This window comes from Cetorhinus maximus, chromosome 3 (genome assembly GCF_964194155.1).
Source record: "Cetorhinus maximus chromosome 3, sCetMax3.hap1.1, whole genome shotgun sequence".
Taxonomy (NCBI): Eukaryota; Metazoa; Chordata; class Chondrichthyes; order Lamniformes; family Cetorhinidae; genus Cetorhinus; species Cetorhinus maximus.
The window spans coordinates 102,304,200-102,320,675 of NC_135881.1; the positions used below are offsets into that span (position 1 = coordinate 102,304,200).

At 40.5% G+C, this 16,476-nt stretch overlaps 1 protein-coding gene across 1 annotated transcript in view; it reads left to right on the top strand.

Moving 5' to 3' along the window:
- The first annotated feature begins 1,573 nt into the window (after positions 1 to 1,573).
- slc25a13 (solute carrier family 25 member 13) overlaps positions 1,574 to 16,476 on the top strand; it is a 403,392-nt gene continuing 388,489 nt past the window's right edge. The window contains exons 1-2 of the mRNA XM_078535669.1: positions 1,574 to 1,706; positions 14,751 to 14,917. Of these exons, the coding sequence (XP_078391795.1) occupies positions 1,574 to 1,706; positions 14,751 to 14,917 (300 nt within the window). The remainder of the gene's footprint in view (positions 1,707 to 14,750; positions 14,918 to 16,476) is intronic.

The following is a 16,476-nucleotide window of genomic DNA, read 5'->3' on the forward strand; positions in this document are numbered from 1 at the left end:
ATCTCTACCCAAACTGATTCTACATCTTGCTCATTTGAGCTAAGGTCATCTGTCACCCCCATGAGGTGGTGAATGTGAGTCCCAGATGACTTTAGCTCTGAAGTTTCAGTATGATTGTTGAGCTGCCACATGATTCCATATCCACTGGGCTTCCCCAAGTTTATTGAAAGTGGGGACAAACCTCTTAAATTCCCTGTTTTCATTTTGGGCTAAATAACATTGGAAACTCTAATGGTATCACAGATGAGTTAGAGGGTTATCTCTTGATTTTCTGAAGTCTCCCAGTAAGAACATGTGGAAGCAGTATTGACAAGGAAGAAGGTACTGTTTCCCAGCATCCACAGCAGCATCCCCAGTGTAACTACCCAGTAGGCTTGGGAAGAGATGGCTGAGGGCCAGTGTGAACAGCATCACTCCCAGGACCTGAGTTTAGTATACACCCAACAAAACTCCTTTCACTCCCTCCCCCACCATTCTCAATAACTAGCTTATCTCCATCGTTCAGCCCAATCACAAGGTCAGGTTGCAACACCTCTCTTTCTCATTCCAATGACACTCACTTCTTCATTTACTTCCTTCACACCACACACTAACACCATTTTCTTTTCACATCCTAGCACTTGCTCAACCACCAGCTACTCCCAGCACTCCTTCCTCATTTCACATCTAGCACACTTGGTTTTACATTCATCACCTCTATACCCTTATTCTACTTGATTCTTCCCCTCCTCACACTACATACAGCATTATCAGTGTGTCTTTGATTTATTAGGTGACTGAATGGTTTTAACATTCTTTCTTATGGAGTGGTGAAGGGCTGTTAACGAGGTGGGGCTCTGGGTAAGGGAAATGAGAGGGCAACGGAATCACTGAGCAATTAACCCATCCCTCATATCGTTGGCTGCAAGGTGTTCTTCTGGTGCTTCCTCACCTTCATCGTGGTCTTCCTCATCTGATGAGGACTGCTGCTGTTCCTGTTGCCGTGCTTCCTCCAAATGCAGGCCTGTCTGTATAACAATGCTGTGCGGCATGCAGCACACAAAATGTCTATATTGGAGACTCTTCATGTAGAAATGATGTGTTCAATAGTGATCCTGGTGGAGCCATGGCGTTAATTTTATCTGAATTGCACAGGCATGCAAAGGAGTGTCATGAACTACATGCATCCCTTGTCCCACAGTAATCACCTGCCATGTTACAGGAAGGGTTAAATATTGGGAGACTGATAGTCTGGTACCAAACGGACATGATTGCCCGAGTACATGGAGGAATTTGCACAATCCAGCTTGTGTGATGGGATGTTAATGGAATAGAATGAAATACAAATGTTGGTGTGTTGGTGTTCTGGTGCCCTGATGGCAACATATGTGTAGTCAATGACACCTGAGGAAAACCAACAGGACTGCAAATTCCAAAATTTTTCCTGTTGACTATCAAGTTCAATGTAGAAAGTGGTGTACTGCTGAGCTCTGGTCAATGAAGCATCAGTGACCTTCCTAATGCAGCTGAGGGGTGCAGCTGATATCTCCTGAAAGATAACTGAAGGAGTCATGTGGTAAAGAAGTTAAAGACTATGGTGACATTGACAGCCACGGATAGAATACTGGACAGCAGAGAGCTGGTACTTCCGCAGAAAGCTGTAGAGGTCAGCAACAGCCTGGATGAAGAAATGCATCCACTTAATACATTGGAGAACCTGCTTGAAGGTCTGTAGTCCTGGATAAGGCCTCCCACAAGAACACCCCTCACTTGCTGTCTTTCAGCAGGTGGAGCTGCTGGTTGAGCTTGCTGAGATTGCTGTTACTCATCTAGCAATAATAGCGACCATAGTAAATGGATAAACCTTACTAAAGGTGATAAAGCAATAGCAGTGAAGAAGATGCAAACTGTGAAATGAGGAAACTCTCCTGGCAATCCAAACAGCATGAAGACCTTGTGATTCAACTGGTTACATGTGAACGTGCTTTCTTTTAATTCATTCATGAGATGCGGGTGTCACTGGCTAGGCCAGCATTTATTGCCCATCCCCAATTGCCCTTGTTCAGTGGGCATTTAAGAGTCAACCACATTGCTGTGGATCTGGAGTCACATGTAGGCCAGACCAGGTCTTTCCCTAAAAGACATTAGTGAACCAGATGGGTTTTTACAACAATTGACAATGGTTTCATGGTCATTATTAGACTTTTAATTCCAGATTTTTATTGAATTCAAATTTCACCATCTACCATGGCGGGATTCAAACCCAGGTCCCCAGAGCATTACCCTGGCTCTCTGGATTACTACTCCAGTAAATACCACTATGCCATCACCTCTCCAAATGCTGCTTCAGTGGCTCAGAGACCCTAAACCCATGGGGCTGAATTTTTCCGTCAGTGAGAAGGGGGCGGGGCCCGCTCGCCAATGCGAAAATGACGTAGGATGACGTTGGGGGGAATTCCTGACATCATCCCTCCCCATTTAAATCTTCAGGAAGGCGAGGGCACAGCACGATCAGCTGTCCGCCCGCCAACCTGTCAATGGCCAATTGAAGCCATTGACAGGATAATTAAAACAATTAAAGGATCTGCTCGTCCAACCTTAAGGTTGGCGGGCAGGCCAGGAGCCCTGGTGGGCTTCTGAAAAAACATGTAACCTCATCCACCGGCAGGATGAGGTTTCATGTTGGTTTTTTTAAAATTTAATAAAGTTTTTGTGCACTTTATTAACATGTCTCATCTCGTATGACATTGTCACATGAGGGGGACATGTTAATGATTTTTTTATTTTTCTATTTTTAAAATTTGAAAACCTTTCAGCGATCTCACTGAGGCAGCACTTAGCCTTAGCATGCGTGAAACAGCGCACTCTCGCATTTGAGGAATCCACCCCCGCCCGCACAGGAAGCGCATAGCGCTTCCCGTCAGGCGCCACGCTGGGCGGGCCTTAATTGGCCCGCCCACTTAAAATGGTGGTGGGGCCCGTTTCGGTGGCGGTGATCGGCTGCCCGCCTGCCGCCAAGTCAGTTGGGCTCGCCCGCCCATCAAGAGCAAAATTCAGCCCATGAGGTTTTACTAGCAGTTTGGCCACTGAGTGGAACTTGCAAATTTTAAGCTAAAATAGTGTTGGGGTCCTAATTATGTCAAAGGGTACTGATTTAACTGTACTCATGAGAGCCTCGCCTGTGTATTTCATGTGCTTCAGCCATGGCCAAATATACGTGGTTAAAATGAGGGTGAGCAGAAGCACAGGGTGAATTCAGTAATAAGTAGGCTACTACTGTGGAGGTCTTGTGGCACAGTAGGTAGTGTCCCTGCCTTTGAACCAGCAGTTCTGAGTTCAGTCCCACCCCAAGACTTGATGTCTAAGGAAGCCTCCATAACTTGGCCAAACATGTTGATTATTATAAAAGCAAAGGGATGCTGGGAATCTGAAACAGAAAATGCTGGAAAAACTCAGCAGGTCTAACAGCATTCTGTGGACAGAGAAAGAGAGTTAACGTTTCAAGTCCGTATGACCCTTCTTCAGATTATTAACCTTTCAATACAGGCCCATGGCAGGTTGTAAGAGCAAGAGGGACTCCTGGTCAGCTATGTGATAGAAAGAAAGTTGGCGCCTCTATCATCGATATCCATAGCTCCAGCCCACATCATGCATGTAAGGTGCATGTTGCCACAGCAATTCAAACTTGCTGAGTGATCTGTAGCACACCACCACTCTGCTACTATTTGAGCAACTTTGTTAAAATCGGGGTAATTAAGGCTAATTGCAACACTGCCACTGTTATCCTCACTGAAAACATCAGGTTTGAATCTAGGTTTTGGGTGTAAACCGGTCGATAATGATTCAGCTGCACATTATACGTCTCCCGATTTCCGTTTAAGTCAACGGAAGTGAAATTCGGCGTCTATGTTTAACTGGCGGCTGAAGCAAAACCCTTTTGGATGTTTCTGGTGCTCTGGATTGCTTAGTTCCACATCAGTTGATTCATTTCCAGTTGAGTTCAGACATTCCCGATTTTGTAGTTATTCGAGAATCACTGCAACACTTTATTCTGCCCTGAATGATCAGTCAGCGATTGGAAAGAACTAATCGCCTTATTTATATACAGCACACTCATTTTCGACTAATATCATACCTTATGAGCGTGTGTATGTTTTGATTCAGTGACCATTATTGAATAATTGTGAACAAAGCACAATGTCACGGTCTTATTACCGGCTGCTTGCAATGCTTCTGATTTTACTCCCGCAACTCACGTTTTAGAATGATGATAAACAAACTAATATTTATCTTCAAGCACAGGCTTGGCTTTCTTTGGGGCACTGCACTTCCACTTAAATATTGACATTTATTTCTAGCGTGTTATCATACATTATCTGACATATTAAATGACTTTAATTTCCTCTCACTCTGTACCATGCATAACTTTCCCTGTCGGAAAACGGGGCTGAAGACCGAACCCCAACCTGCCCACCGAAGGCCTATGTGACTGCAATTGGTTGCAAGGAAAGTCGTCAGCGTGTCTCCGGAAGCTCACTGCCTAATATCTCTGATCTCTCTCTTCCTGTAGGGAGAGGCCAGGCCTTCATTTATCCACCAAAGGGTTGCTGAGATCCAAAAACGTGTCCCATGAGACGGTTGTGGGTAATGCTTATATTATTCCGAGTTTGGGAAGGCCAGAAGGCTGAGCTCTTAAGAAGAGTCATAAGGACTCGAAGGGTTAACTCTGTTTTCTCTCCACAGATGCTGCTGAGTTTCTCCAGTTTTTTTCTGTTTTTGTTTCAGATTTCCAGCATCCGCAGTATTTTGCTTTTGTCTTTGTGCTTGGGAGTTAATCGATCCTGTGCATTTCCAGTATTGAACACCAGAGAGGAATGGTGTCACACTGAATAGTTTGGAAGCATATCCCATTATTTATGTGGGAAGAAAATGACTTTCATGGCCTCTGATGGGCGAGAATGGGGTGGCACCATTCTGAAAATCATGGGGCTAATTGTGATCCTTTTCCCGGTCGCTATTCTCCTGGCTCCTTTTTCTTTGGCCCTATACAACGGAGGGCCTGGGGGACCGCTTGCTTCTGCCATAAGAGCCATTCGGATATGTAAACTGTGCCCCGATGATGCCCTTAAGACATTGAAGCAATTTTGAGGTACAAATGCACGGAGTGTGCCCCAGCCCTATTTGTACTCAATAGACTGGCCTTAATGGGTCTCTCAGAAAACCAACAAAGGTAATTTTACAAAAGATTTATGTGGGGCCAAAAGGAGCATTAGTGGCCCAACTCTCACCCTGAACGGCGAGTTCCCTGTGAGCACTTGCGCAGCGCTTTCCGCCCAAAGTTAAAATTGTTCCAATTTATTATGTGTGGACTTGGGCCAGCAGGAACAATCTTGGATTTTTTTTTGACAAAAGTATCTTGGTGCCTTAGTAGACGTCAGGAGAGAAAAGCACTTTGGAAACGCGTTGCCACTATGCTTAAGCACAGATGTTTAGCAACAGGATGAAAAGTATTCCTAAAATTCCATTTTGACACTACAATCCATTTCCATCTTATATCGAGGCAAACTGAGTTGATCACTACCACAAAAGTGTAGGTCATGAAATTCCATGGAGCTATACTTGAAATCAATTCAGCTTTTAACTGAGTATGACATCAAGACGCAGCAAGTCTTTATGTCCTATTGAAGTTAATGGAAAGTAAAATCATGCGGACTGTAAAATGGGCGCCCAGTCTATTTCTGTCATTTTACCTCAGGTGAATTAGGTTAAAATTGCTCCCTATTCCATTTTGTACTTATGTTGATTTTTTCACCAAAATCATCAAGAAGAGGAAATTTACACCCCCATCCCCCTAATCTGGCCCCATAAACATTCATATATTGCGTAGTTTGATTTCATGTTTCAAAAGCATGGCATAAAATTAAAATCAGAATTAACCATTTTACTATGAATGCCATCAAGTTCTGTGTTTATCTTTGTTTTTGTCTTAAAAACTTACTTTAAAGTATATAGTTTGTAATGAAATGCAGATTCATTCGCTCCCTTCGGGGCATTGACTTCAGTTAGTGTGACACACCAGGTACACCAGCTTATTTTTCTACAGTTTTTCTCAAAGTAAGAATTTTGCAGAAGGCAACGTAGAAAGCAAGTATGAGTAAGAATTTCTATCTTGTATTCTCCAGTGTATTTCCCAATTCAAGTTGATGTTTATTACTGTACAGATCAGGCTGCATGAAATCATAATTTCAGTCAGTTCAATCTTTGAGCAACACTTGATAGTTTGGTGACATTTTCCAAAAGGAAGAGGATAAAAGCCCAAAAGGGACTGATCACAGATTAAGAAAGAACACAGACATCTTGCAAGCAACTGATTTTGTTGAATAACACGACAGTGAAGAGAGTGCCCTGGGGCATTTTTCCAAGTTGCCCACTCTGTGTGCCAGCCATCTGTATTCATTTAAAAAAAAGCAGGGAACCTCATCTTCTCAGGTTGCAGGGCTGAGTGTGGGCTCTTTGCTGGACCTAAACCTTCTGCCAGGACCTTCTCAAACCCAAGTGCATCCGCTGATCCCTCCAGAGGAGTAATTGCACCGACACCAGCTGCAAGGATGCATGTTTAGTGTATCTTTTCATTCAATCTGAAAGATGTTGAGCAGAAATATTCAGAAGCTGTCGTGCTTGGAATTGAATAAAAAAAGTAAGTAGGAAAATCAGGGTAGAAAATGAAAACTGGAAAGCATCCATAAATTAGAGTAAAATCATTTGTGATGCTGGTAATTTCCTGCAGCGGACTCACTCATTCACTTTAATGCACTTAACCCAATAAATTACAATGATTTATGTTACTGAATTTTGTATATTGTCAGACAAAATCAAATATTCAAATGAAAGAATCTGCTGTGTAGTCATCCTTCTTCAATGCATGATGATTTACTGTATGAAAGAAACAACACTATCTGTGATTATAATTAATACCAAACTTCAGTTGTTTTTATCAAGAGATCTGGGACTGATCCAAATCAATTGTGAATGTGTACTTGGTGTGTTACATTCTTGAATCACATTTTTTGAAAAGAAACTGAGTTTTATCACTAAGCACTGGGAAAATTCAGATTCATCTGAAATTTACAAGTTCAACTACTACAACCAAGAGTTCTGCCGACCACAGTTTCATCTTCATTTTAATAAGGACATGGTTCTGGACAAATGACTGAACATATTTCCTTAATCAAATTTAATTTAAAAAGGCAATATTTGTTGAGTATGCGATTTTTCAACATTATGCTACTTTAAATTCACACTAAACATGCATATATCATTTACATTGAAAGCCTTTTCAACTGGAATTTCTGTTCCAGTAAGTAATTTGTGGGTTGCACTAAAGGGTATCATTGAAAGTCAAAAGAACATTCAAACAAGATAATTGGTTTTAGTTCAAAAACATACCACTAGCATAAATGTTATGTGTTATAAAGTTTAGCACTATTAAGTAAATATTTATTTCAGCACAGAATTAAAGTATGGTCTTCTTTTGAATAAGTGGAGCTCACTCACATATATCCTGCTGTCTGTAGGAGCAACACCATTATATAAATAAAGAGAAACTTCAATTCAGAGTATATTAAACTAGCACATTTCTGACTCAAAAGGAATGGGAATAAAATCAATTATCAAGATGTGTTTTTCCAGGATGTAAACAACATCTGACAATGTCAATGCAATGCACCAAACAAGCTGAATGACTAATTTAGGAAATCATTCAATTAATTGATAAGTTAAAAGAAAAATTATCAACGGAGGCCAATGTAGTTTATCAAGGAAAACATAGCCTAAATTGAAGAAGGGCTAATAGGTTACTACGAATTCTTATTTTGGTATGATACGACCCAGAGGTAATAATAATCTCCTGTCATTGCTATTTAATAGACAGAGACACAGAACATCAGAGTAATAATGAGGGTAATGAGGCAGTCTGGAGCTTGTTTACCATCATGTTATTTTTAACACTAATTTTAGGATGTTAAAAATAGGTTAATTGCATAAGATCGCTTTCAGACAGGGATAAGCCTGTAAACACACCACAGAAATAACCATTCTATTACCAAGTGGGGAAACATTTTAAGACTATTACGTGTACAGAAATAAACCATATTTTGGGGCAGCTGTTCAAATAATTTAATCACGAAAAGGAAAACATAAAATTACAGAAGGGTTGCTTTCAAATAATGACTATGAGCATTTCAGTTAAGTGAAACATAAAAATACAAAATCAGTTGAGTATTGTACTGATAGCACTTTACAGGTTCAATACAAATTGATGAGAAAAGATATGTGTCCTTATTGCAAAAATGAAAGTAACTTCAGTTTGGCTGGAAATGACAGTTCAGCTTGACCCCATACTTAGCGATAAATAATTTAATTTGTGTTTTCAGTTTCAGTCATTTTATAAACATTCAGGGTGGCAGGAGATAGCAGAAACTAGTTGATATATTAATCATGTTTAGATCAGAAATATAGAAGGAAGTATTAAAATGAAACAATGCTGACCATAGTGAATTTAGCATGCCATTCTATTTTAAGATAAAAATTAATTCAATACAATTAAATATTTGAAAAAGATTGAAGTCTTGCCTTAAATATAAATTATTTTTTGTTTTATGTTTTATTATGGTGTTATATATTACTTTATACTTTGAAAACAAATGAAATTGTTTGAAAGACTTAGCATGTGTCTCATATATTAAACAAACATAGTTTCGGAGTCTGTTAAAATATAAGGCAAGGCTTATTGTAGCAGATTGTAAGTAACTTAAAGAGTCACAACATTCTGTTCTCATTGACTAATCAATTTTCCACAAAGTCCGGTTTGATGTCTTGTATATGCTTAAATGTAGTATATATTTACATTTCATGTGGTGCTATGCTTTCTGTAATGAAAATAACATTAAAGCAATAATCGTAAAACATCAACATCTAGAGAACTGATATATTGTCAGTTCTTTTGTGAAATTTGTATTCAAATTGCATCTAATATTTGAATTACAATTCTGAAAACTGAAAGTCAACACGTCGTTTAAATTCTAACAGTTATATTTGGACCTCAGCACCTTATAGTTTATATTATAGTTTGTTACAAATGTTATTGAAGATGTTCGAGTTCGTATAGAAACAAGTTGTGATCGCTAAAGCAGTAATTTCAAAAGAAGATCAATGGCATGGGATGGGTTATTCATGTAGTGATGTGTGTACGATTTATAATAAAAGGTCTTCCGATTCCTATTGACTGCGAGTGGAAATCAGTCTGCTTGCAGTCTCTCCCGTACAGACTCCTGCTTGCAACCTTACCCGTATGGAGATCAAAGCCCCCTTGTCTGTGTTGTCAGTCTGAGTGACAGGTCAGCGAACTGCAATTTAGTGTTCAACCCTTAGTACAATAATGATACCTCTTCCTTAGTTAGATCGGTAAAATCAAAGTGGCATTGACTTTAATGCTTAATTTCAAACCCTTTCGAGGGCTAACAGATGACCCTACTGTAATATTAGAACACTCTGAAACATGCAATTTATAGATAATAAAATGTAATTATAAATTCAACTTCCTTATAGTTTTCTTAAAGCAAAAGCACTTGTAATGTAAACTACAAGTGCAATAACATTCTTAATGCCCTGTCTTGCCAATCCTAATAAAATATTAGGATTACATACATATTAATAATTTTCTAGATTGTTAGTTTTATAACATTATTAATATGATCTTAATGGCTCATGGATGGATACCAGTGTTTGAAAAATGAATTTTGTATTTCTTTTTCTTAAAAGCAAACATTTTGCAGTGTTGAATTTAATGAAGTACAGCAACTATAAAAAGTGTTGCATGGTGTAGTTATGCAAACAATATTTAGTGTGGTGAGCAACGCTGTTGAAGCTCGAATGTACGCTCTTTCCTTCTTTATAAAGTGTTATGTCCACATGATGGATAATTATATAACCTGTAATGAATGCACACATAGCCCATCAATGATCATTTTGGCACACAGTGGAGTCTAGTTTTACCTATAATTACTCATTTCATATTGCTAAAAAGGATGCCACATATCACATCTTTCAGAAATGTCTCATGCCGCTCTACATACAATGAATGTATTTATTTCTAAATAATGTTTAAAAACCCTCACGCTTAAGCTACAGAGCTAATAGTTTGAAAACACAACTTGGGTTTAGAATTGTAGATAATGATAGTGACGGGAATCTTATAGAAAGAGACACGGAGAGGAAACAATTTAAGTGCTAAAACCAGCCTCCTGTGTGAGTGGACCTGGGTAAATGGTTATGCGCTGTAATGATAAACAATCATATTGGTGTTGTTATAACCTGATATTTTCTGCAAAGCCATGAACTCTAGTAAACCTTATGTAGCATTAGAGGGCTGAAATGACACAATTGCACTTTTCTTTCTGGTCTGGTGCTTCACTGAAATGTGTATCATACCAACTCCAAAATTCGGTACCTCATAAGACTGAAAAAGATTCCCAAAGCCAACTCAACCTTGGCTTCAGTGATTGAAGCCAGCACCTCCAAGAGATCACCTTGTTCCATATTATGTCGAGTTGGCCACAATGTAACTGCAACCAGCCAGACATTCCATTTATAATAACATTTTATTTTCTTAAATTTAGATAGGCTTCTCGACCTTCATTCACTGGCTGAAAAAGAGGTCGTTGTTCCCTCAAATGTTTTTATTCGTAGAATCATGGAATGGTTACAGAACAGGAGGTCATTCGTCCCGTCGTGTCCATGCATACCCACTCTCTGCAACAGCAACTCAGCAAGTCCCACTTGTTCACTCTTTCCCCCAGCCCTGATTTTTTTTCCCTCCAGGTACTTATCCAATTCTCTTTTGAAAGCTAAGATTGAGTCTAACTCCATCACAGTCTCAGGCAGTGCATTCCAGATCCTAACCTCTCACTACTTTTTTGCCTCTTTGGCCTCTGGTTCTTTTGACAATCACTTTAAATCAGCGTCCAAGGATCCTCTGCCCTTCCACCAATGTGACCAATGTCTCTATCTACGGTGTCTAAACTACTCATGGTTTGAACACCTCTATAAATTTCATCTCAATCAGCTGCTCTAAGGAAAACAACCACAGCTTCTCCAATCTATCCACGCGACTGACGTCCCTCATGAATATTTTCTGCACCCTCTCTTAAGCCTCCACATCCTTCCTAAAGTGTGGTGCCCAAATTGGACACAATACTCTAGTTGAGGCCAAACCAATGTCTTATTATGGCTCATTATAACTTCCTTGATTTTGTATTCTGTGCAGCTATTCATAAAGCCCAGGATCTGTATGCACTTTTATTCAATTTCTCAACTTGTCACCTTCAATGATTTGTCTCTAGGTCTCTCTGTTCCTGCACTCATTTTAGAATTGCACCCTTTTTATTTTCTTTCCTCATTCTTCTTATGAGATTCCATCACTTCACATCTCCGCATTAAATTTAATCTGCCACCTATCCACTCATTCCACCAGCCTCTGTCCTCATTTGTCAATCATTTTCCTCCTCACTGTTCACAATACTTGAAAGTTTTGTGTCACCTGCAAATTTTGAAATTGTACCCTGTACACACAAATCTAGGTCATTAATATATATCAATGAAAGCAGTGGTTCTGGTACGGACACCTGTGGAACCCCGCTACCTGCTTCCAGTCCAAAAATCAAAAGTTCACCATTACTCTATTTCCTATCACTCAGTCAACGTTGTATCAATACAGCCACTGCCCCTTTTATTCCACTGGTTTCAACTTTGCTGATAAGCCTATTATGTGGCACTTTATTAATTGCCTTTTGGAAGTCCATGTACATTACATCCACCACATTGCCCTCATCAAACCTTCCTGTGACCTCACAAAAAAAAACTCAATCAAATTAGTTAAACCTAATTTGCCTTTAACAAATCCCTGCTAGCTTTCCTTAACTAATCCCCACTTGTCCGAGTGACCGTTAATTTTGCTCCAGATTATAGTTTCTAAAAGCTTCCTCACCACCGAGGTTAAATTGACTGCCCTATAGATGCGAGGTCAACCTTTGCATCCTTTACTTGAACAATTAGTAAGAAACCAAACTAGGAGGCCAGTAAATCACCCTGCCTGCGTGGACCGTTATTCGCAGAGGTCTGTCACTTAATTTGGTGAACTCTGGGCTCTGTGCTGCAGTTAGTGCTGTGTTGGCAGGGACAGTATAATCGGATGCCCTTGCCTCATTAACAACTGAAACGCAGGTAATTGTTGTGCACATAAACTTTTTTATGTGGAGACCTTTCCATGTGCCATTGATGCGTCCGCACAAGAATCCCTTCATATCCCACATTGTGCACCATGTGTCTGAAAACGTTAACTATAGATCCATGGTACACTCGATGTCCGAACTCTCAAATAACTTTAAAATAAATCCACATTTAGGGCCTGCAGTGCCAAAGTCAATGGCATTTCTCAGATAAGAGGCCCAAAAGTTGAACAATAATCACCCAAAGCACATCAGGTTGATTAGCACTTCTGTTCGTTTGTGTAGGCGCGAATTCATGATTACAAACATACCTCTCACACAGGTCTGCGCGAGTGTTTGTACATATTTCTCTCTGTATATAGTGTGTGTATATTGATATATTTTGCTCTCTATAATTTGCATATGTATCTCTATCTAATCAGACTCTACATATAAAATCTAATATTTTCATTTCTCTATGTACGCGTGTATATGTACAAGTCTACATATCAAACCTAGTACAGTAGCAAACCATACATTTGTTTGTACGTTGTTGTGCACCATGGGCCTCTGCACGAGAGGCAAACAGCATTTTTGCTGTTTACAAACAAACCATCGCTACCTTTAACGTGTCGGGGATTTTTAGGGAAATGCACACTTTAAAATTATTTATTTTGTGCTGAAATTTGGATCTAGGTAGCGAGCTTCTGAGCTCCTAAACAATTTACAAAATACCAAAATACTCTTTAAGCAGAAAGAAATTGAATTTAATTATTTAAAGACCGACCCTGAACATCTTGTTCTGGATAGCACAGCTGATATCGAACCGGGGGTTAGAATATGTGGGTTGAAGTGGCTTATTTATTTAGAGGTGAATATTCCAAGAAAACTTAGTCATTGTTCCTAACTTCATGTTGTTGTCATTTGTGACTTCGCTACAAGGTAAAAATATTGACAAAACATTTTGGATTCCGAAGTAAACTAGTTCATTAACCACGGCGGGTGTACGTTTGTTTTCCCCCATGCTACATGCAGCCATTGATTGTGGGTCAGAAATGCGCACAAGTTTTGAATGCGACATGGAATTGCTAGCTTACAATAAAATCAACGAAATGGGAGCACTTAGGAGAAACGTGTTGTGTTCATCCTTCAATATTAAGATTTTCTTTCTCAAAATGTCGACGAGACTTGCACCATAAAAGTCTTCCAGCGTCAGGCTGAAGCTGGGCTTGTTTATTCTGAAGGTTACTGTATTTTGATCGTATTGAGCTTTAATATTCCTTACGATTTAACCGATGCTGCAAAACTGACAGTTAGCCCACAAGGGGAAAATTAACAAAAACATTACGACAAAACATTACGAAAAGTTATAGTATTTAGCAAGGGGGAAGAGAATGAGTCATTTATTCCAAATTCGGATTTAGACCAGGAACCTGCTCGAGTTACTGTGCTTCTTACATTGCAACAGTGACCACACTTCATCAATATTCATTTGAAGTGCCGCGCTTTAGGTTGTCCTGAGGTCGTAAAAAGCGCTATGCAAATGCAAGTTCTTTCTGCCACTGTGTTTTAGTTCCAGACATTGCACTTTGCTGTACAATCAAGTCTACCTCCTGCAACAGAGCCATTGAAATTCTGCAATCCTCCTATTTTGATAGCTTCATGAAATCTCCCGGTTTTATCCTCAAAACTTTCAAACAGGAATTATTCGGTTATATTTGATACTGAACGTTCCAGTGGAAAGTTTGCGAATTTGTCATTATTTTTAAATCTGGAATTGAATGTCCTCCACCGCTTCACAAGTGTCTGCTACAAATGAAAACAAACTAGGATTTCACATTGTATGCCATCTATATGTGTAATTCATTAATTAGTAATGTCTACTTCTAGGTAATTCAGCTCTGTTTAAAATTTTACTTGTACGAACTACATGGAAAGCCAGTTCTGTTGAAGGGTCATGTTGGGCTCGAAACGTCAACTCTTTTCTTCTCCACCGATGCTGCCAGACCTGCTGAGTTTTTCCAGGTAATTCTGTTTTTGTTATGGAAAGCTTACACCTGCTTTACCCAAAGTTAACCTATGCGTCACACTGGGATTTCGAAGTGACCTATCATGTTTTCTAAAAAAAAAATAAGGTACAGAGAGGGAAAACCTTAGCTTTTCTTAAGCTACCAGATTTTTTTTTAAAAATCAATTCTGGATTTCATAGCACAATATAGAACTTGTAAATGCGGGTATCATTTACAACACTACCATTTGGAATTTTAGCCTTAAAAAATGGAGGACGTATTTTGAACTGGATTTCAATAATTTCCAAAGTACTATTCAGTCACAGAGCAAGTAAAAATAATTTGTCCTGCCATGAATTTAAAAATATCACTCTGCTTGGAAATGTAACTGCTCACATTTACTGGAACTAGCTTTATAATGCAATGGCCAGGAGAGAGAGAGAAAGTTAGAGTGTCCTAGTACTGATGCTGTTTTGTAGATATTTTCTGTTGCTCACAGAGGAGTTGGATTTTTTTTGTATGAAATACATTCTGCACATGGTTAAGTATGGCCAGAATTTTACCTTCGCCGTGTGGGCGCGGGGCACGATAATGTCGGGAAAGCGTCCCAACACCATCGTGCCACCTCTCGATATTTCGGTCAGCAGGCACGCATGGAAATCAGAAGTATGCCAGCGAGAGTTAAAATGCCAATTAAGCCCATTAAATCCCTAATTGACTGCAATTTTGAGTGGCCCGTGTGCTTTTACGCTAGGCACTCAGGCCAATTAGCCAGACGGCCTTCACGTTTTTCATTCATTCTACATCCAGTGCAGGATAAAAGGCCAGCCTACAAGATGTTGGTAAGGTGAGGTGTTAGTTTTGCTGTGAATTGTTTGTTGTTGGATTAGAGATTGTTTCTGGCATCTTTTGGTTGATTTGGACCATTCTAGGATTGCTAAACATTTGCGGAAGCTCTCTGCAGAAAGGCCCCTTAGGTGCTGAAACCTGTACACATATCAGGTCTGACATGGAGATTGTGTACTCAGCTGGAGAGACCTTCTCAGGAGAGCAGGAGAGGGCCAGAAGGGAAAGGAGGCCAGTTGCCCACAGGCACCATCCAGAATCTGCCCTCTGGACCGAGAGGTGCAGCCAGAAGGAGTGGAGTACCAGCAGGATTTGCAAGGGAGAAGGTGCCAATACCCAGCAGTTAGAGTATACGGGCAGCGATCATGCTACCTGGACATGACAGAGGTTCAGCGCCGAAGAAGACTCCACCCCTCCAGAGAAACAGTCACCTCTATCTGCGACATGATCAACCCCAAAATAGCCTCAAACTGTATTGTTGGCCACCCAGTGCCAGTGGCTCTGAAGGTGACAGTGGCCCTGAACTTTTATGCCTCAAGGTCATTCCAGGGGTCAGTGGGAGATCTCTGTGGAGTCTCACAATCCGCTGTGCACAGTCACATCAAGCTCGTTACAGATGCACTGTTTTAAAGAGTCAACACCTTCATTCACCTCAGGTCAGACAATGCCAGCCAGGCAGACCGAGCCAGAGGATTTGCTGCAATTGCAGAATTTCCAAGAACTCAGGGGGTCATTGACTGTGCACACTGAGGAAGCTTACAGGAGGCAGGGCGGCTAGGGAGACCTTGATTCAGAGGACTTTCAGTTAGGGCTCCAAACCAAGGAGTCAAGATAATGGCGAGGGGACGACCACCTTGCTGACTGGTGCTAATGAGGCCCTCCTGACATGCTCCACTTATATTCCTACCTCTGAAATTAACATTACAGCCCAGTCTGTGTGTGACACATGACTCCCAGGCCTCCTCTCTAACAATTGCATGAAGCACACCAAGGCCTTTGGAGATGACCTCATTTTAATAATGAAGTGTGAGATATACACCATTACACACATGTCAATGAAAAATGATTCACCCGTGAGACCCTTTATGTGATCATAGTGGCTTAAATTTGCGAGTGCTACACCTTGGCGCTGCCCCCTCATTGCCAGCTGCATTGGAGGAAGACTGCTGACTCTGATGCCCCGTTGGTCTTGATGACTTTGGCGGCCATCCTCTGGGTGGGAGAGACCAGCGCTATGGCTGGGCACTCCTCAGTCATCGCAGTGTCCTCAGATGTGACAGTCACTGGCAGAGGAGCAGAGGAGCTGCTGCCATCATCAGGAGTGCCTGAGAGGAGCCCCCAGTTTCATGGAACTGCAGGTCGTCTGCCAACATAAGGTT